This window comes from Magnolia sinica, chromosome 14, assembly GCF_029962835.1.
Source record: "Magnolia sinica isolate HGM2019 chromosome 14, MsV1, whole genome shotgun sequence".
NCBI classification, from domain to species: domain Eukaryota; kingdom Viridiplantae; phylum Streptophyta; class Magnoliopsida; order Magnoliales; family Magnoliaceae; genus Magnolia; species Magnolia sinica.
The window spans coordinates 72,170,203-72,192,979 of record NC_080586.1 but is presented as its reverse complement, the minus strand read 5'-3'; the positions used below and the strand labels follow the sequence as shown (position 1 = coordinate 72,192,979).

The window sequence follows — 22,777 nt, the reverse complement described above, 5'->3', positions numbered from 1 at the left end:
GGACCTGTGGGGACCACAGTGATATATAATTTTAATCCATACCGTCTATAATTTTTCTAAATTATTTTCTTATGCTATTTAAAAATGAGGCAGATACATAGCTCAAGTGGACCACACCACAGGAAGCAGCAGATACAATGACACCCACCGTTGAAACCGTCCTAAAGGCCAGCGTGATGTTTATTTTCCATCCAACCTGTTCATAAGGTCATATAAATCTAGATGTACTCAAAACACAAATATCATCTTAATCAGAAACTTTTGTGGCTACCAAGAAGTTTTTAATGGTGAAAGTTTAATCCCCAATGTGTGGTCCATGTAAGCATCATACATTCCTAATATGTTCTATTAGTCACTAAAATGTTTTGATAAAATGGATGGACGGAGTAGATAAAACCCATACATCACGGTGGACCCCACAGAGCCTTGCGTGTACGGATTATGGTTGCAGGACGCAATCCGCCTCGTCCCACTAAAGCACCCATTTAAATATTTCATCATTCAGAGTCACAAACCAACCACCACATAACTAACTTTGTTCACTAGCCATGTCTAGGACCGTCTTCTACACTCTCTCAATTTTCATCATGATCTCATCACCCTGGCCACCATCCTGGCCGTTGATTTCAGCTACCCGGCCGTCTTCAACTTCGGCGACTCAAATTCTGACACCGGCGGGCTTGTCGCCGGGCTCGGCAAGTGGCTGAACCTGCCAAACGGCGAGACCTACTTCGGCAAGCCGTCTGGACGGTTTTGCGATGGACGGCTAATAATTGATTTCCTCAGTAATCTCTCTGTACACTTATTTGAAATCTCTTGTTTCTGGTCATCTTATTAGATTCAAATTACAGAATTGACCCTGCCGGACGGATAATCCGAGGATTTTGGTCATTTATCATGTGTGAAGAGTGGCAAATTCCAAATTTCTGCAGAGAAGGGGGATTGTGCTAATGTATTCTCAGGGGAATCATATGATGAGATTACATCTCATTGGAGGAGAGGCCACTAAAGAGGCCCCATGATTTGATGTAGGACCTGGCATTGGTACATTCCTAGCATGGTTGGACCAAAAGAAGGTGAATCATAAATTTGTCGTAACTTTTGATTTGGGTTTCGTAATGGGCGCATAACCTATCAATTTTTACTCTAACGGGCGATCCGAGGTGAACCGACCCACAAAGTTGGTTGCATCTGTCCATTTTGTCAAAAAACGAGGGTAGCATCTGTACGGTTTGTCAGAAAATGAGCGCTTTTAGCTCAAAAAAAAAATTTTGAGGAAAAATTACTATTTTGTGTAAATCTATTTTTTAAAATATTTTTTTTATTTTTGAATTTCTCCTTTTTTAGAAGTAACTTATAATTATACTGGACTCTTCTAAAAAAGTTTATTTGGAATTTTTTATTTTTTGAAATTACGATTTAGAAGAGTTTTACTAGAATTATAATTTTTATTAGAGTTAAAATTTTGCTATTTTTGGTAATTATAAATATTGGTTTAAATTTTTCTTTATTAATGGTGTAAGAGGGACACATACAAATTAGACAATTATCAATCAATTTATTTTTAAAATGATTAGAAATTATTTTCTAATTTCTTCCCTCGTGGATTTGACTTTCGAGGAATCTCTGTGGGGAGTCCGGAGAAACTCCGTGGATTCGGATTTTCTCCTACTGAGTGGGCCCCAGTGTACATCGATCAAGGGGCATTTGTGAAGGGTTATGATGATTTACATGTTTAGTCACGACACCCTATTTGGTTTTTCAAAGAATCATCACATATATAATTTTATTCATTATGCAAAAACAACCAGTGCAACCAGATCAGACCGTTGCGATTTGTGGGACCCACCACCTGCTATAATGTGGGGCCATCAAGATGGTGGGTCCCACATATATGATATTTCTTCTTCTTCTTCTTCTTCTTTTTTCTGTCATTGAAAAAATAACTGCTTTAATTCAATTTATTAATTATCCTTTTTTTTTTTTTTTTTTTTGAAGTGGATGCAATGGATCTTCCATTCCTCAATGCATATTTAGATTCCGTTGGCGCTCCCAGTTTCAGGAAAGGCTGTAATTTTGCAGCTGCTGGGTCTACTATTCTCTCGCTGACCGCATCGTCCATCAGCCCATTTTCCTTTGGAATTCAGGTGGCCCACTTCATCCGATTCAAAGCTCGAGTTCTTGAGTTAGCAGGTAACTATACTGTGGCATATTCATTAGTTTTGGCATGTCTAGAAAATCTCATTAATGACATCTTACTTCTTATAATACCATAAAATGTTATATAGTCAAATGTGGGCCACCTTGAGGGCTACATTGATGGATGTTTGTCATGATGATTAATCATCTGAGATGGTGGATGGGCAGAATTGCCTCTCAAACCAAAAGAGGCTCTGATAGCATGATAAACGCAGGCTATATTGTGAAAGGCTTGAAAGTACTATATTGAGAAATGCTGAAATATATACAAGACTAATACACGCACACATACATTTATCGTCAAATCAACACTTTCTCTAAAAGCTTGAGCCGTTAAAGGATGGTGTATCAATGTATATCAATGGACTTTAACACTCCAACGCTAAGAATCTAGCCTAACACTGTTATCACTGATAAAACTAGAACACGTGACCACATCTGATTGGCCCACATTAGGGCGATAGGGAATCAAATCTTCGTTACTATGAAATATCCTGATTTGCCAGGAACATGACAGATGGAGGTCTTTTGAGTGTCACTATGTTTCCTTATTATAAGTACAGTATCAACTATCAAGTAGAGCAGTTTCTCCAAATCCCAAGTTCTTAAGGATACAGAATTCAGGTATGATGAAGATTGGTTACACCCACGAAAAATGGTGCGGGAAACGTGTGTTTAATTCGGTTTCACCGGTCAAAAAGACAGTCCAAAATTCGGTCAAAGAAATGGAAAGATTAAAAAATAAAATCGGTGAATAAGAAGTTCGGATCAATATGGTTTCGATTAAGGGCCTGTTTGGATATCACCAAATAAGTTACTTTTTAGCTTATGTTAAGTCAGTAAGTTACTTTTTTGAACTTAAGTTAGTTTGGTAAACATGATTGCAAAAGTAACATATGAACTCAAAACTACTTATCCCCATAAGTTCTTTTTTATTATTATTATAAGTTTTTTAACTTTTCACTCTTATACTTCTCTCTTAGACATTTCAAAGGAGGCCCCACATGATGGATTGTCTACATCGAAGGAGGGCCCCACACAATGGATGGTCCACATCAAGGGTGGGCTCCACATGATGGATCACCCATATCCGCATGGGCCAACATAATGGATGGTTCACATCAAAGGTAAGCCCCTAATGATAAATAGCCCACATCCAAAATTGGGGCCCCACATGATGAACAGTGGACGTGAGGAGGACCAGACAGACTCGAGGGATAAATACTAATGACGTTGGAAACCAAACATGCCTTTTACTTTTTGGCTGATAAGTATGTTGCTTACCAAACATGCATATTTACTTTTTGGCTGATAAGTATGTTGTTTACCAAACATACTTATATGTTGAATTAGTAGAAACCAAGATAAGCTACTTGTGGCATAAGTAGCTCATCTAAAGTAACTTGCGATCCAAACGCCCCCTAAAAAGTAACAGAGTGAGGAAAAAAAAAAACATTACACATGCACATATATATGTGTGGATATTGTATATAGATAAGCCTAAAATGCCAAACTACCAATAAAATGGATAGAATTTTACATTCACATGTAATAATATACATAGGTAATCAAACAATTGGTTAATATCATTATTTGCCTCTATCAAATCCTTCATTTTCCCAAGAAAAGGGGGTGTCCTAAAGAATGAGTTTTTTCCCCTCTTTTCTTCTGAAAGATAATAATTTTTTCAATAACATGTAGCTTAAAACAGAACATTGCTAACTATGGTTACACCTCACAAGTGTAATATGTTTAAATATTTCCCCAACAATATTCAAGAATTAGGACGATAGCCCAAAGTTTGAGTCTGGTAGATTGAGAATTTGAGCCTTGAAGAAGATCTAAGAATCTAATCAGGCACTCCAGATGTTGTAGGTTCAAATCCTAGAGAGTGTGCTTTTGTTCCTCTAATGTCAAATCACCATAAAATAACTTCAATAACTGGCTCTACAACTTGAAATTGAACTCCCGTAGTTTAAATGGACGTATTTTATTTTATTTTTAATCTTCACGAATGAATCATTTGACATTCTTCAATGACATTATTATTTATTTCCTTCCTTTAATGTTGAATCACAATAAAATAACTTCAATAACTGGCACTATAGCTTGAAAATGAACTCCCGTAGTTTAAGTGGACGTCTTAATTTAATTTTTTTTAAAAACCTTCATGAATGAATCATTTGACATTCTTCAATGACATTGTTATTTTTAAAACCAATTTTCAGATGCATTCACTCAGTTAACATTCTTCAATGAAATCTAGGTTCAAACAGGTGAGAGGGAAGTGAAGGGATAGAACTTGTAGTTGGTTATTGTCTACTAGCTCCAAGAAAGTGTTAACTGAGTGAATGCATCCATAGGCATGTTTGAGTACTGCTGAAAAATGGGTTCAATTCATTTTTTGCTGACAGGCACGACTGTAGTTGTCAGAGTCTTGAATGGCAATTTCTCACTAGCTAGAAATTTCAATTCCATAGTGTAAGAAATGGTTTTAGATTCAAATGTGAACAGTGTAAGACTGCTATTTGAATGAACATCAATTTGGCACTTTTTCCACTCTTGCAAGTCTTCTTACTAAAGAGGGTAGTAGCCATGTAGATATGCTGCTAATCATCATCGTCTTGGCAATTCGATTTTGGTATGCCTAGATTCTACTGGGTGAGTTTCACACATCTATCAATCTGTTCAGCGATGACCCAAAAACTACAAAACTCACAACATTTCCTACACATGATTTTTCAAGTGCCCATGTAGGGCCCATGCATACAATCAGCGAACTCCTGCCATTCACATTTTGACCACATCAGTAAAATTGCCAGAAATAAAAGGTTTATCTTATTTTAAATAGAAAATTAGGAAATTTAAAGAAACCCCCAGAAAAAAAAAATGATGACTGAATTCTATGAAATCATGACCACTTCTTCTTTATACATTGTTGCAAGCTACTCATTACGCATTCTTTGATCTCGTCCAGGCAAGAAACTAGATAAATACATTCCTCAGGAAGATTATTTCAAGCAAGGGCTATACATGTTCGATATAGGCCAGAACGATCTTGCGGGTGCATTTAATTCCAAAACGGAGGACCAAGTACTTGCTTCTATTCCAACCATTTTGCAAGAATATGAAATCAGAATTTATGTATGTACTTCTCTCCCCTCAAAATGCAAGGCTGTCTTTGATATCTTTGAAAATGTCAAATAAAAACTAGAGAATTATGTAGTTGGTGTAGAATTTTGTATGATGTTTTTAATCTTACGCATGGCCACTGCAAATGTGTTTTGTTAGATCAATGGCCATGAGGCCCTCTTGATCCTGACTGTTCGTGGTGTAGACCCGGGTAATCCCATAATCATCTGCTAATCCAGATATTTAAACTTCTTTTTAACATATAATCAATGTTATAACTGATATTTATTTTGTAAAATCCCCATTTCAACTGTTTTATGTGGACTAGTGTTTCCAAAGCATGAGGGGAGTGCTTCTCTTTGGGATATTAAAGATTCAATCGCTAGGATGGTGGATCAAAGTCTGTAAAAGGGGATTATCAACCCCATTGCAATATACAAAAGAAATCTGTTGGGATTTGTGTTGCGGAATCACACAGATCTAGATCTAGGATAGCAATCCAATGGCACCAAGCACACACAAGAGAACACAGATTTAACGTGGAAAACCCTTGCGGGAAAAAACCACGGCACAAAGCGACAGATCTCCACTATGAAAATAGAAATTACAAAGAGAGAGGACTTACCCGATTCGAACAAACTCGAATCTCACCCTTGCTACACCCTTAGGAAGCCCTAAAACCCTTTTAGGAACCCTTGTAACTCCTTTAGAAAGCCTTAGAATTACTTTAGAATAGCCCTAGGGACCCCTATTTATAGTTTAGGAAACTTCCCTTTCGCACCCTTACGAAACCGCCTCAAGTTTATGCAGTCCGCACCAAATCCGAGCCAGAATCTGCGTAACCTCGACTACTCGAGCCGAGGCCTCGACTGGTTAAGGGACCCCCTCGACCGGTCGAGCCATCCCCTCGACCGGTCGAGTGCCCTGGACACCCAAATAAGTAGCACGTTGGACTTTGAGTCGAGTGGTGCTCAACCGGTCGAGTGGACCCTCGACCAGTCGAGCCAGCCTCTCGACCGGTTGAGCAGCCCCAAACATTGAAGACTTTTAAAAGTCTGACAACAAAATCAAGAGAAGAATCCTAGAAAATCCTTAGTCTAGAAGAGTACACAACCAACCAGAGCGATTCCCATTTGATGGTACTTCTCTCCTCATCTTTTGGACATCGATCAATGGTATAGATCATAGAAAATTTCAAGATTAGTCTTAAAAATAGAAACCAATGTGCAAAAAAAATCTACATCATGGTTTTTTAGGCTGCATTTTCCATTTGTGAATTTTGGGATCTCCACTCTTGGTAGAATTTCCTAAATAACAAAACAAAAGAGACCCATTTCATGATTTTTTAAATATTAATGAGAGTAGAACTTTGAAATCATGAATCATTTTTCTCTACTCCTGAAATGACCATACCCAAATGAAATCTAAGTGATTTTTAAAGGCAGCAACTATCATTTATTTTCTAATGCCTTATTATTTGTTACTAGAATGGAGTGCGTAAAATAAAATCCATGATCTTATTTCTTTCTTCTGTTGATTTTTCAGAAACTATATGACCAGGGTGCAAGGAAGTTTTGGATTCACAACACCGGGCCCCTTGGGTGCTTGCCTCAAAATATTGCCACTTTCAGGAAAGATCCGTCAATGCTCGACGAGATTGGATGTGTGAGCTCACACAATCGTGCTGCCACGCAGTTCCATTTGCAGCTTCATGCTCTTTGCACAAAATTGCAAGGCAACTTTACAAATGCAAACGTCACTTGTATCGACATCTTCTCAATAAAACTCAACCTCATCTCAAATTCTTCTCGATATGGTAAGTAGATTGGAGAGATGCTAATAAGCTTTTGCTGATGATTGAGGAATATCTCTGCATCACATATGCGAATGTGGTCACGTGCACCAGATTGAGGCCATCCATCAGGTGGGGCCCAATGTAAACACATACTGGCTCCAAAATGGGGTTGATGCACTCATACGGTTCACCACATGCATTTTTCTCATACCTTTGTCCCTGGCTGACATGATCAATGAGACAACTCAGTTTCTTTTTCAGGACATATTCATGGTGGGTCCCATCTTATAAACGATCCGGATCGATCTTCCTCGACCTCCTTTATGCTGAAGGGGTAATTTGGATGCTTGTAAGTTGGATTAGTTGTTTGTGTGTGGAATTTCACCCTTGAGTTACAAGTCAAAACATGAGGAGGAGGCATGTTTTCACTTACAGTTAAGATACTATCAGTAAGTTACTTCCAAACAGTCAGTATGTAACTTACACCTGAAAATCCACAACTTAAAAACTTACAGGCATCCAAACAACCCCCTAGCATTTCCCATCCCATTGATATAATTGCAAGTGTTGTACATCTGATTTCAGCTTCCATACATACATATCTTGCCTAATGTTGATCTTTTGAGAATGTGATTTCCCAGGATTTGAACATCCAATAACAGCTTGTTGTGGGTACGGAGGCCCGCCGCTGAATTACGATAGCCGGATCTTTTGTGGTCAATCAAAGACATTGAATGGCAGCTCAGTAACTACGAATGTCTGCAACAATACTACTGAATATATAAGTTGGGATGGAGTTCATTACACGGAAGCCACCGATCTTTACGTCTCGTTGCAAATACTCACTGGAAAATACTCAGACCCACCCTTCTCTGATCAGATGCCATTCCTTCTCGGACTCTTAAGTTCCAATGGGTCAGATATGCTTGTAACTGATATTAATTCTTCTGATCCAAAAAGGATTCTAATAATTCATTCTCTATGAATAGCTTGTGATTATTTATAATGAAATTCAAAGTAGGAGCCGAAATTTCAGTATTTTATAACTGGACTTAAATGAGTGCATCAATGTATAGTTCATCAATCTAAGTAGGAGTTCACATTTTTGGGTAGTCTATAAGGGCCTGCATATCATCTACAATACTGTACCAGAGTATCAAAGTTCTTCGTATTACAACATACACGTGCTAGTATATGAACTCTAGAGTGTACATTACCAATACCCATGTACTACAGAGTATACACTCGGGCAATAGTCGGGGCTATTTATTTTTGGCCTGGACCCATTTGGCTATGGGCCTAGATTTCAAGTCGAAGACTCGCCCTCGGGCCAAGTTTAGCATCCTGCCCTAAGCTGGGCAGCCTGGTCTATTGCCAACCTTAGATGTTCTGAGTCAAGTTAGGACTCAGCTGAGTAGAGGATGACCCGTCTGAGTTTGGCGGAGTTGGCCCAACTTATAGTGCCAAACCAGATGGACTAGGGTTGGCAATGGGCTAGGCTTCGCAAGCTACGCTTGGGCCCAACTCCGAACTAAGATGCAAGGCCTGGGCCGACCCAGGCCCAACTTAAAACAATTTGGTTTGGCCCAGGCCTGACCTGATTAGACCTAGCTCGGCTCGAAATTTGCTAAAATTCTTATTTCTCCCTCCTAATATATCCATTTATCAGGCGGGCCGTGCATGCGTAAAGAAATAAACATTTTAGAGGAATGAAAATAATGTTCGGGATTCAAGATAGATGGTTGCCTAAGGATTAAAATGGCATATTTGTAGGATATAACGTATATTTAGGATAGCGTGGACACCCCGCCCAGGATAACACAACTGATTTATGCATAGACATACCCCTCAAAAAAATGCAAAATTCAAACCAATTTGAAACCCAAATTCAGGCCCAAATCAAGGGCCAAACCCAAGCCCGTTCGGCCTTAAACATGAGAAAGCCTGTAAATTATTGTGAAACTTAAGGTTCATTGAGGTGGAGGAGAGAGAATTCTATTCCTACCTCGAATGTTTGGTCCGAATGACCAGACTACCCTTGGACTTCCCCCTTTTTACACCCCGTGCCACTCTTCTCAATCAATGGGAGGATGCTATGTGGCACACCCATACCCTGAGCCAATCATAACCCTTATAGCCTCCATTAGCCCCCAAACTTTACCTAAATTACCAAAAGATTACCCACTTCACCTATAAATACCCCCATCCTCTTCAATTCTACACGACACATCCTTAAGTAAAAGGGAGATTCACCACAAAAAAGAGAGAGTGTGAGGAGAGAAGCCCTTCCGGCACTAGGCAAGCCTAGTTACACCCAAGTCATAGTTGTTCGAGCCATCTGAAGGCCAACCACCTTCCTTGAATCAATCCTTGTAATAATCCATCCACCCATGACCCTCTCTCGGGGTTACCCAAGCCATAAATTAGATGCATTCATTCATGTATCGAGCATTTGCATAATCTTCTCTCTCCAATTAACCCCCCTGCTTCTCTAGTATATTCAGTGTATGCTCTAGGGTTTGCCGAATTCTTGGATTCGCCCACATAAAAAACTTCGACTGACCGTAGTCTCTCTCTCTCTCTCTCTCTCTCTCTCTCTCTCTCTCTCTCTCTTCTTCACCAACCCTTTCACACAAACAAATTATAGCGGATTGCATGCATTTCGATCCATCACTTTCACTCTTGAGTTGGACATTGTATCCCCTCATCCCCATCATTACTGCATTCTAGCATTTGCATTGGCATACCTCTTCTCAACCTCCCTGCAACTTTAGTTGATTCGAGTGCATGCTCAATAATGGCTTGTCGGATTTCCATATCTCGCCGCATCAAAAACTCGGACCGATCGGAGTCTTTTCCATTGCTTACCATCTCTCTCAGGTAAAGGGGTCTTGGCGGATCGCATGCATTTCGATCCCTCATTCTCACTCTTGAGTTAGTCATTGCACTATTACATTGCATATCATCCATTTCGTTGCATTAATGGTAACCCACTCAAATTCCTTAATAGTTCGTTGAGTCAATAAAGTAGAAACCATACATTTGTGTAGGCTGATGAGGTGCTTAATACCTTCATTCTCTATCACCATGGTCCCTTAGAATCTCAAGTCACAAATCAATAGTCATTGTAAAACATGGAATCCCTGAATACTCTGGTTTCTAAGAACTCTACAAGGTTTAGTCAATTGCAAAAGTCTGACTCCTTGAGTTGGTTGGGTAGTGGCGACTCCAAGTCAACTATTTTATATCTTGACTCAAATCATATAACTGCACAAGCAAAAGACTAAAAATGTCTTCGTGAGCGCGATCCCCGCCATCTCAATGCTTATAGATAGATGGTTGCCCAAGGATTAAAATGACATAGTTGTGGGATATAACGCATATTCATGTAAAGATGGGCTAAGTAGGGTCTACTTGAGCCAAAGCCCAACAACAAAAAATAAAAATAAAAAATGATCGGCCATACGTCTAAGGCCCAAGCCTTGCCCATGGGCCAAGCTCGACCCAGAGCGGGGTTAGTCTTGTCGGGTCAAGTGGGTTACTTAGCCCATTGCCTCCCTTTAGAGGTGGGCACGGGATGACTCAATCCGACTAACTTGTCTCGTCCGACTCGACCTGAACCGAATGGGTGAGTCGATCCGAACCAAGTAGTCTTCACCCAATCCTAACTTAAGTCGAGTTGAGTTTGAATTACCCAGTAACTCGATCCGGTTAGACTCGACTTGACCCGATTCTCTAACCCTACCTGCCGCACCTTACCCTGACCCGATCCCAAACTCCCTCTCTCCCTCCCTCATCCTCCTCCTCTTCCAAGCCCGACAACCACCCACCACCATCACCCTCCTCCTCCTCCTCCCCTCTCTCCTCTCCACTCCCTCCCCCCCTCATCCTCATCTTCCAGGCCCGACAACTAGAGGTGTACACGAGTCGAGCCGAGCCGAGATTTGCCTAGCTCGTGCTCGACTCGGACAGCTTGAGTCTCAACTCATGCTTGGCTCGGCTTGGCCTTCGAGCTTGGAACAACAACTCATGCTCTGCTCGGCCAGCAGCTCGATCCAGTACGAGTACGAGTTTTCGAGCTGAGTTCGAGCTCGTAATACAAGTTAGAAAAGACCTAATCTTCAAAAATCCAAATGAATTAAAAAATAATAAAATTTGAAGAATTGCTAACTACTTGGTCACCCTACTCTACCTCCAGATCTACAGAAGAAAAATGAATAGAGAGGGATAAATTACCGGATGCTAGCATCACCGACGATCTCATTTGCCATCCCGACCGACAACCCAGCAAGCCCCGACGAGAGGTGTGCATACCCATTGAAAAGAAATTATAGTAGAAGAAGAGGGCAACAACGACACTGAGGAAGCCGAAGAAGGGAGCAGTTTCGTCGCCACTTAAAGTAGAAGACATCTTCTCCTTGCTTTTTCTACTACAAATCTAGGTTTTTGCTCTCTCTTCTTGGTGTTTTTGAAGAAGAGGAGATTTTTGGATCCGAAGTATTATATAATTGAGGAGATTTCTGGATGGACGTTGGACACTAGAGAGAGAGAGAGAGAGAGAGAGAGAGAGAGAGAGAGGGTCGGACGCTGGACAGATTTGGGGATTTAGGGATTTAGTGTTTTTAAAAAAAGAGTGAAGCACCCTCGAGTATTTATATATATAATATATTATATTATCAATAAACCTGGTTTTCAATCCGAGCCGATTCGAATCAGGTTCGAGCCAATACCAAGTCGAGTCAAGTCGAGCCCGAACTCGGCTCGGAACTTTTCCGAGCTCAAAAAATCAGCTCGACTCGCCTCGAACTCAGTTTTGAACCGAGTCGAGTCGAGTGAGCTACCGAGCTAAATCTGCTCATGTACAACCCTACCGACAACCACCCACCACCATCACCCTCCTCCTCCTCCTCTCTCTACTCTCCACTCCCTCCCTCCCTCCCTCCCTCCCTCATCTCTCAATCCGACTTGGTGCCAACTCAACCCGACTCGGTACTTCTGACCGTATCGGACTCGGTTCGGATCAGTCCAGGCTAGACTGCACTCAAATCGAGCCAGACATGTGGGACTCGGTATCGAGTCGGATCGAGTTCGGGACAGGCCTATTTCAAAACCGGATCGAGTCGAGTCAGCCCTAACTCGGTCCCACTCAACTCGATGCCCAGCTCTACCTCCCTTATATTGGATTGGACAAAGTCCAAATTGACTCGGGGAGTCGCCTGGTTAGCACCATAGTCTGCAAATCAGCTAGGTCAACTCGGTACTTGCTCAAGTAAACCTGACCAGGTCATGGGCCTGATCAATGGTTCAGTTAAACCAAACAGGCCATGATTTGCAGGTAACTCACCCTTGTTTTCCTGAGTCAACTCAAAACTCGGCCTAGTTTTAACAGGGTAACTAAATCAAAGAAAGGGCATTTAGGAAAATTTCATAGAGAGAAAAGGTGATAATACAAAAATCAATGATGGCCTTGTACACAAACCGATGGTTGTCATCTCACTGCCACTCTTCTTTGTGGTGTGGTCCACCCGAGTTGTATTTCTAGGTAAATTTTGTCACAATGGCCTAGAATCTAGTGGCACACCTGGAGGACGGAGTGGATTTTGCACGAAAAACTCCTTGTTTGGAGGTCATTTTAGGACATGATCCAAAAAATGAAGCAGATCCAAAGATCAGGTGGACCGCATGACATGAAAGAGTGGTGATTGACCATTAAAAACTTATTGTGGTCCACAAAAGTTTTGGACCAAGCTGATATTTGTGTGGTCCCTTCATCATGGTCCTTGTGACCTTATCAACAGGTTGGATGGAAAATAAACATTCCAGCGGGCTAGGTAGGTATTCAAACACTATTATTTCCTGTGGTGTGGTCCACTAAGATTTGGATCTACTTCATTTTTCGGATCATGCCCTAAATTGAGATGTCAAAACGGATGGACCGCATGGATGTAAGGCAAATAAATCAAGGTGGAACCCACGGTCAGGTATCCATCCTACAAGAAACAGTTGTAACTGACCATTACAAAAAACTTCCTGTGGGCCACAAAAGCTCTGGATCAAGATGATATTTGTGTACTCTTTTCATCTATCTCTTTGAGACCTTAGCAGGAGGTTGGATGGAAGATAAGCATTTCGGTGGACTCATGAAGTTTTTAATGGTGGAGATTCAACCATGACTATTTCCTATGGTGTGGTCCACCTAAGATTTGGCATGCGTCATTTTTTTAGATCATGCCCTGAAATGAGTTTTGAAAATGGTTGGACGGTGTGGATTTAAGTCACATACATCAATGTGAATCCTCCGGGGTCCCACCTATCTCGGTGGATCTAGGGTCTCACCTAATCCGCTACAGCGGCGCCGACGCATACAGGAACCTCAGGCAATTCTCCGTACTATAAGACCCGACCCGTTGACAGACCAGTCGCCAATCTCCAAACCCTTCCTCGCGCGAATCGCTTTACCATTCCTTCAAAGTTCCAAAAACCCCAGGAAGCCAACGGAAGAAAAGACAATGGATCGTTTCAGTTCAAACCGCTTCGACCATCTGATCGCAGCTTTCCTTGCAATGGAGCCCGCACATTGCTTGATCTCCTTAGCCCAGTAATTTCTATCTTCCTCTCCCTTCTCTTCCATTTTTCATACCATACTATGCAAGACTAACTAAAAAGAAAAAAGAAAAAAAAGGAGCTATTTTGATGCTTTTTCTTCCACTGTAGGCAGCTAATATTCTAGAAACTAATGACCTCTAATAAGTAATATAACACTTCCACCTTTTTTAGTTGTTGTTGTTGTTGGAGTATTTCAATGTAGTATTGGCTATGGGTTTTGTTTTGTTGATATCCCCACCTTTACGCGACGTTAGCAATGGGTCATGGACTGATCATTCTCATGGGTCTAAGTCGTGAACTTGGCCAAATTTATGCTCACCGTGTATGTTGGAGAGGTTTTGTACATAAGTGTAGAGATTATTGAATAGATAAGTGCATGGAAAGTTGTAGAGAATGGTAGAAGGGTGTAGAGAATTGTAGAAAGTTTTAAACTTGTGTGGAATGGTGTAAAGTTGTGTCGAGATCTTTGGAAGATTCTAGAGAAATCCAGTGGGGTCTTGTGTAGAGAAGTGTGGAATAGTTTAGAAAAAAAAGTCATAGAGAGTTCTTGGCAATTTGATGAGTGCTTTGTAGCACAATTCTAGCCATATATGTGTAGGTTATAGAGTCTTCCTAACTCTATGTAAGGAGGGGTTCTTATTTGTAAAGCATCCAAGAGAAATTGTAGTTTTGAGAAATCTGGTGAAATACAAGTGTTTTCCATACCAATGTTTTCAGTATCAATGATATCAGTTGATATATCCCATGATATATCTTGTATCTCACTTGTGTGATAGGAAACAAACAAGCAATGTTGATATATCCCACTTGTTCGATCTGGTGAGCATTTTTGATTCTCTCTCTCTCTCTCTCTCTCTCTCTCTCTCTCTCTCTTTTGGTTGTTGTTGTTGTTGCTGCTGCAAATCATGTTAAATCAGTGTCAAATGGTTACGAATCCATGATTCTTCATGTTTTGCATGAAAAATCATGGATTTGGAGCTTTGATTTTGAGATTTGGGGGAGATGGGCTGAGTTGCAAGAAATTCAGAAAAAGTCAAATTTTCTCAATTTTTTACAAACTGGCTGCAATCTTTGTGTCCAAGCACAAATTCAAACATGCATGAAACCTGATCTAGTGGTTCTTGGTAATTTGGGGATTACTCAGGAAAAATAAATTTTAATTGAAAATGTTAAAAAGTATTTTTTTTTCAAAATTCCACTTCGATTAGCAGTTATTAGCCCCCCATTTTAGAGTATTCAGGAGTTTTCAATAAAATCATCATCACATCTCTAATTTTGGGATTTGGGGGAAGATTGGCCAATTTGTGAAAAATTAGGGAAAATTTCCTAAATTTCCTCTAATTGGAGAGGATGAGTACCAATGTTATGTTATAGAGTATCATCACTGGTATCATTCTACTTTGACCTGTGCATAATATTATTTTGTTTTGTGGAGAAGCAATACTATACCCAGCCTCGTTGAGATGAACATGGTGATTTTGAGCCACCACACAACTCTATGTAGGTTTGAGCAATGTTTTAAATATCAAAGATATTGGCTGATATATCCCACGATATATCTTGTATCCCACCTGTGCAATACGAAACACACAAGTAGTGCTGATATATCCCACATGTACGATCCGGTGAGTATTTTCAATTTTCAATTATTATTTTATTAAAATTGTGTTAAATAAGTGTCAAATAGTTATAAATCCATTGGTTCTTCATGTTTTGTATGAAAAATCATGGAGTTGGAGCTTTGATTTCGATATCAATTGGTTCTTCATGTTCTCCATGTTTTTTTTAAAGAAAATTTCTTTCTACCAACTATCATTTGAGACGAATTTCGAAGTATTTAAAGAGTATTTGATGAAATGATAATCACATACACTCTAATTTCAAAATTTGAGTATAGGTGGCCCAATTTGGGAAAAATTAGGGAAAATTCAAAATTCCCCCAATTTCTCCCAAATTGCTTGCAATGTTGCACTTCAAACATGAAAGCAAGCATGTATGAGGGCTAATCTATTGATTTGACAAGCCATTGTCAATTTTTGGAAAATAAAAGTTATTTTTTAATTAAAAATTATTATTATTATTTTTTTTTGAAATTTTCCTTGAACCAGCTGTTGATTGAGACTAATTTCGAAGTATTTAGGAGTGTTTGATGAAATGATTATCACATACACTCTAAATGTTATGCATTCAATTTGAATATAGTTGCATTGGTTTAGTTAGACAATGCATAGCTTAGGATCCTATACAAATGAAACCTATTATGTGCACTTCTTTTTTGAGATGTTATGATTTGAAAGTGTTTATTAAGGTCCTTTTAAACAATCCCTGAAGTTTCATTGAAAATTCAACCATTTTCCCAATGCTTCCCCATGTTTCCCGCCCCCGTAGCAATGTTTGTAGTATTGACGATATCGGCCAATATATCCCACAATATACCTTGTATCCTACCTATGCGACATGAACCGCACAAGTAGTGTCGATATATCCCACCTATTTGATCCAGTGAGCATTTTTTATTTCGATATATATATATTACTGTAAAATATGTTAAATTAGTGTCAAATGGTTACAAATCCATTATTCTTCATATTTTGCATTAAAAAGATCATGGATTTGGAGCTTCGATTTCAAGATTTGGGGGGGATGGGCCGAGTTGTGTAAAATTGAGAAAATTTAAAAATTTTCAATTTCTCGCAGATTTGTTGCAATCTGTGTCTAAATACAAAATCAAACATGTACGTAACATAATCTAGTGATTCTTGGTAATTTGGGAAATTTTTGTAAAACAAGTATGTTTTAATTAAAAATGTTAATTAAATTTATTTTTTTTCAAAATTCTGCTTCGATCAGCGGTTAATTGGCTCTTATTTTAGAGTATTCAGAAGTGTTTGATGAAATCATCATCATATACAGTCTAATTTTGAGATTTGGGGGACGGTGAGCCGACTTGTGGAAATTTTGAAATTTCCTCACATTGGACATGATGAGTACCAACATTATGTTAAAGAGTATCTTCACTGGTATTATTCTACTATGATTTGGGCATAGTATTGTTGGTTTGTGGAGCAGCTGTACTATGCCCAACTCCGTTAAGATGGAGATGATGATTTTGAGCCACTGCGCAACACTATGCGGGTCTGAGCTACAACCATACATGTTATTCATAGGCATATTTCTAGGTTTCTACTTCTTTTGCTTTTGAATATATTGTTTGTGTTTCTGTACATGTCTTCTTACATTTATAAATTATATGAATCAACTTTGAATATACTTGCATTAGTTTAGTTAGACAACGCATAGATTAGGACCCCATACAAAGGAACATATTATTTGCACTTGTTTTTTGTAATGTTTTGATTTCTAAGTGTGTACTGATGTATTTTTTAACAATTTTTGAAGTTTCATTGAAAAATTCGACCAATTTCCCAATGTTTACCCCATGTTTCCAAACAACAATGATACATTATGCGACACAACTAATATATCCTATGCGATAACCGGTATGTATCCGTATCCCAAGGGTAGGATAGCGATACAATATACAATAATGATATGGAAAACATTGCCTTGTGGTAAAAGAATTTTCCTAAAAATCTTCCCTGTAAAAAAATGTTAGCAACATTGATTGGTGATTTTTTCATTTTGATGTGTACACTTGCAAAACTGTCCATTTGTAGGCTACTAATCTGAGTGTTGACATCGTACGGGGGTGGAGTTATTTTCAGCCGTGTGCTCCACCCATGATAGGGCCCACCAGGTGAACAGTGCGGATCACTGTTGGCTAAATCCTTGATTTGTAGGCCACTATTGGACAATTTACATCGTCTGATGGAGGATATTTTTACAGAATGACCCATAAATAATGGCTGGTAAGCAATAAGGGTGCAACTTGGGCAGGTTGGGTTGGGTTGAGGGTTAACCCATGCCCTACCTGACCTCAAGAGGACCCAATCAACACCCTAACCTGACCTGAATTCCAACCCGAATTCCTCTATACATGACCCCAACTGACTGAACCCAACCTGACCTTGATACATGTGATTATTCCCAACCTAACCTAAATTTGCTCCACCTGAACATGTTCTGAGGACCTTGATGACTAACCCAATGTGACCTGAACTTGGGTTGGATCAGGTTTAGAGTGACCCGGACCCAAGTTACATCCCTAGTAAGCACCAGATAAAAGGTTTGGATTGCCTAAAGGTGGGCCCCACTTGGGTAGTTGATGGGCCAGACAAAAAATGCCCTTGTCTTTCTCTCTCTTAATCAAGCATCCTGTAAAAACTATATACTAAATGTTCATGTTAAAAGATATATTTGGCATATTTCTTCATGTAGAGAATCTGGTGGAGGGTCCATTACAAATGAAGTCCAAAGTTTCCTCTGGGAGCACTGTATTAGCAAGCTTGTAAGTGTTTTTCCAAGTAGACATTGCCATAAATGTACATATTTTACTTTTGTTTCTTAGAGTTCATGCTAATAACTTGTTTATGTTTATCAAAGGTAGTAGGTGTAGGAAATAGTGGGTCACCTGAGCATTTCATATTTGTGGGCTAGGAGAATTTGAGATTCATATATTTTCACCTATATTGATTTTGACCGAATGTTAGAGAATTCCTCAATCGCGAAGATCACATATGCATTTTTTTTAATATACTTTTTAACATGTTAGATTCTTGGCACGGGAATGTGAGTACTTTTTCATGTAAGAGTGTGGGTTGGCTATTTGTGGATACAATGAAAATGAGGGTTAATTTAGCATGCTTGAAGGAACAATGTGGAAAGGAGCAAAAGCCAAGGAGATTGGAGATGACCACAGATCATTGTATAAGTGGAAGGATGATATGGGGAATAGGATAGGTGTACTTTAGATCTATACTTGAAGGATAGAATAGTGGAGGCTGCGAGAAGGGGTGATAGAGTTATATATCCCGTATCGGTATCGGTTGGCGTAACAGTGCCCTCCGATACTGATACGGATATAGGAGTGTAACGGTGATATGGGGGCATAACAGTTCGTAACGGTGCAAAATTTTTTTTTTGCTAAAAAATTGTGAAAAAATATGAATTAAATCTGGAATATTCTAAGCATTCCAAATATGCATTCATTTATAAATTGGAACATGTTTATGGTGGTGTAACGGTCTACTCTTTGGTGAGAAATTGTATTGAACTGTTTGATGAATTTATGAACTAAATAACCTGAATTTGACTATAAAATTCATATATTTAGTTTTCTAAATATATAATTTATATACTTAACAATTTGATATCATTTCTCCCAATAGTTCTTTAAAAAAATGAAATTAAATTCAGGTAGATGGCGTTGCCAATTTGGGGTTGACTTGGAGGACCAATCCATGCCCCAAATCAACCTCAAATTCATGGAATTTATTGGCATTATCCCACTTATGAATTGGTGGACATTTATTAGATGGTGAATCATGAAAAAAAAATCAAAATGCCCTATTTTAAAAAAATAAGTGTCCACAAATTAATAATTAAAACTATTCGAACAATTTGATTTTGGCATTGTGAGTTAGCAACTACAGTTCATAATTTAATTGGTAAATTTTAAGTTAATACATGTCTCGTGTACAATTTTTTAAGGGCCCGATGGGACTCGGATTATGAAGTGTAGCACACGAATGTTAAAGTTTTTTGGGCCCCACCGTGATGAATGTGTTATATCCACACCGTCCATCCATTTTGCCAAATAATTTTAGGGCATGAGCCCAAAAATGAGGCAGATCCAAAGCTCAAGTGAACCGCACCATAATTAAACGTCCACCATTAAAAATTTATTTGGGGCTACAAAAGTTTTAGATCAAGCTGACATGTGTGTTTTGCCTTCATCCACATTAGTGTGACCCAATTACCAGGTTAGATGGAAAATAAACATTATAGTAGACCCATGTAACAAAACAGTGCAAGTGCACTATTCACCGTGCATCGCAGAACACATAAATTTTTTTTAAGTGCGTGGCTGTCAGTCCATTCCATTTTTGATACCGAAATGAAAAAGAAGAGAGAGAGAGAGGGAAACCGAAAAGAAAAGAGGGAAAGAAGAGAGAGAGAGAGAGAGAGAGAGAGAAGAAGGAAAAGGTATGTTTTTTGTTTTTTCCTTTTTTCTTTAAGCCCGTAACGGCCGTTACGGTCACAGAATCGAGGGGGTGCCCGTTTCGACCCCATATCGCGTAACGGTGTCGGCCTTTACCGTTATGTATCGGCCGATACGGCCGTATCGTAACGGATATGGGACACCTTGAGTTATAGTCAAGTATAAAATGTATGGAAATTTGTTTGGTAAGTTAAGCAACATATATGGAGAAATATATATATGCAAGCTAACAAAATTGATTATAGAAGAATTGAAGTTATAGTGAGTCATAGTGATGGTGTGATCACAGTTAAGTACATAAGGTCTTCAAAATTTGACAGATCCTTTACAAAGGGCTTTGCTAGGATGTTCTATGTAGAACATCAAGGGGAATGAGACTTAAGTTGATTTTCTAGACACCATGTGAAGGAAACCCAGTCTAAATATATTAGGTTCAATGGGGCAAAGTAGTTCACTAGTTGTGGTTGATGAGCATATGATATCGTGTCTCATTCCTAGATGCATGCATAGTGCTGATACCTGTAATGATTAAAAGTAGTCTGAGCTAGTGCTCTTGATGAGTCTCTTAAAAGAAATTATGAGATAGTTGATGTTCGAAGGACATCTCCAAAAGACTCGCCAATATGAGCAAGGAAGTGAAGACACTGTCAGCCTATTCGGGAATTTGGTTGATTCTCACGATACATGAATCCAGGATTTAGCATAAAGCCGCTAATGTGCTAGCTTGATGCAGGACAATTAACCACTTGCTCTAAAAGCTCGAACTGATAGAGCATGGCGAATTAATCCATTTATTTCATAGCCCAGGCCCCAAATCCATGGGTTAGGTCCTTGGTCGAACCCTCCTCGTGAGCCCTAAATCCATGGGTTCTACCCACTCTTGGGCCCCAAATTCATGGGCTCCGCCTCACACGGGCCCTAATCCATGGGTTCTGCTGGCCACCCACCTTGAGTATGCCCCTGCATCCCACAGCCACCCCACTTGAGCCTGGTATGAAAATGCCCCCGCATTAATCACCCCTGGTGAGGAGTCTCGAACATGAGACCTTCCACTCTGATACCAATTTGATGTAGGATGATTAACCACTTGCGCTAAAAGCTCGAACTGATAGAGCATGGCGAATTAATCCATTTATCTCATAGCCCAGGCCCCAAATCCATGGGTTAGGTCCTTGGCCGAACCCTCCTCGTGAGCCCCAAATCTATGGGTTCCGCCCACTCTTAGGCCCCAAATTCATGGGCTCCGCCTCACACGGGCCCCAAATCCATAGGTTCTGCGGGCCACCCACCCTGAGTGTGCCCCTGCATTCCATAGGCCACCCCACTCGAGCTTGGCGTGAAAATGCCCCCCACATTATAGCTTCTTAAGCACAATTCATATGAAAGTGCATGTGTGTGTGTGACATATTCAGTTATATGACGTGGTATACTTGGTTCAAGCTAAGGTCACCTAGAATTCTGATAAATTTGTGATCTATACATACTAAGTGAAGATTCCAAGTCCATAAGACACCACCTATGCACGTACTTATATGCCCAAATAGTTTCTTTTGTTTATTTTGGAAAAAGTTGGAGACTTTTAATGTTTTTCAAAAGAAAATGAGTTTTCGGGTGGTTTTGCCAAAAAAATTGGACTAGCTTTTCAAAACCATGTAGTTTGCATTTCTTTTGAAAAAAAAGTAAATATACTAATAGGTTGTACTTTTTAACAAAAGAGAAACAAGGAGAGTGGCTGGAGGGAGAGACTTAAGCCATGCATTTACTTAAGTTCAAGTCCTGGTAAGAATGGTGTGAGGCAATGTCCGCACACTCACTTATGTAGCATGAGCAAGGGCTTGGGTAGAAGGGTGCTTGAGGCTCACTTTGTATGTATGTTGTATGCATTGTCGTGAAGAGCTTGCAGTGCTTTTAACTTTCCTAACTTTGATTTAGACCCTTGATTGGGTGTCCTGGGTTGATTGGACACTAGATAGTGCTACTAGGTCATTCGGGTAGACCAAGTGGCGTGGCGAGAATCTCCATTTGTTCTTCCTTCTTACCATGTAGTCTGGACTCTTACTTGATGAGAAAGAGTTTCAGAAGGTCTTCCAAAGATAGGATCTTTTTTCTTTTCTCGTTTTCTTTCTTTTTTTTCTTTCTACTTAAGACCTTTACTAACATCCTTTCAACTTAGTGGTAATTTTGTTATAATATTAGACACTTGAGAGGTGTAAAATACTAGAAGAAAGGGAATTTTTTTTAGGGAAACAACTCACCCCATCCCTCTTGTTTCTTATTTTCCTTTTCGTGAACCCCAGACCCAAAAGTCACAGAAATCCTCCCTAATACTTGTGAAAATCGTCAAATCCCTAAAATCTCTCAATTCCCTACCCGAATCCCTCCCATTCATACCTATTTTTTCCTTTTCCAATTTAGAGGTGCCCTAAATGATCTCAAAATCCATGCTTTCTTTATAAAGGGAGTAACCCTCCCTTATTTTCATTGAATGATTTCTACTTGATATCTCCACACATGAGCTCCAATCACATTCCTCTTTTATTTTATCCACTTCTCCCTTGGTTGCAGGAACCTTCTCACTAGGTATTGCTTCCGCTTCTGATCCTTTCTTTCCCATTCCCGCCTTCTACCTATTTACACTTGTTTACATTTGAAAGAGATGCTTCTCTGCTCCCGCACTTGAATATGTTGCCACTTCCCTTCATGATTTGTGCACTTATAAGTTCTCTCCATCTTCTTTCTTTTTATTTTGTATTACCTTCTCTCCATAGAGGTAAGGACATGGGTACAGTAGAAATCCTGGTAACCTCTTCTCTCGCTAATCGGCCTGCTTGTGAGTTTGCCTCCCTGACATGAGAGAGACACATCTAATCCACTCCAACCACCAAGATCTCCTTGAATGCACCCTCTAATCTCACCCAATGAAT

General features: G+C 39.6%; 2 protein-coding genes across 2 annotated transcripts in view; both read left to right on the top strand.

Moving 5' to 3' along the window:
• Positions 1-535: 535 nt before the first annotated feature.
• Positions 536-8,172, top strand: LOC131226149 (GDSL esterase/lipase At1g54790-like). Its single transcript, XM_058221865.1, has 5 exons — positions 536-785; positions 1,999-2,193; positions 5,177-5,343; positions 6,877-7,147; positions 7,768-8,172. Coding segments are annotated over exons 1-5 (978 nt in total). The 5' UTR covers positions 536-784; the 3' UTR covers positions 8,112-8,172.
• A 5,348-nt stretch (positions 8,173-13,520) lies between these two features.
• LOC131225011 (branched-chain-amino-acid aminotransferase-like protein 1) overlaps positions 13,521-22,777 on the top strand; it is a 123,088-nt gene continuing 113,831 nt past the window's right edge. The window contains exons 1-2 of the mRNA XM_058220439.1: positions 13,521-13,724; positions 18,071-18,140. Of these exons, the coding sequence (XP_058076422.1) occupies positions 13,636-13,724; positions 18,071-18,140 (159 nt within the window). The 5' untranslated portion in view covers positions 13,521-13,635. The remainder of the gene's footprint in view (positions 13,725-18,070; positions 18,141-22,777) is intronic.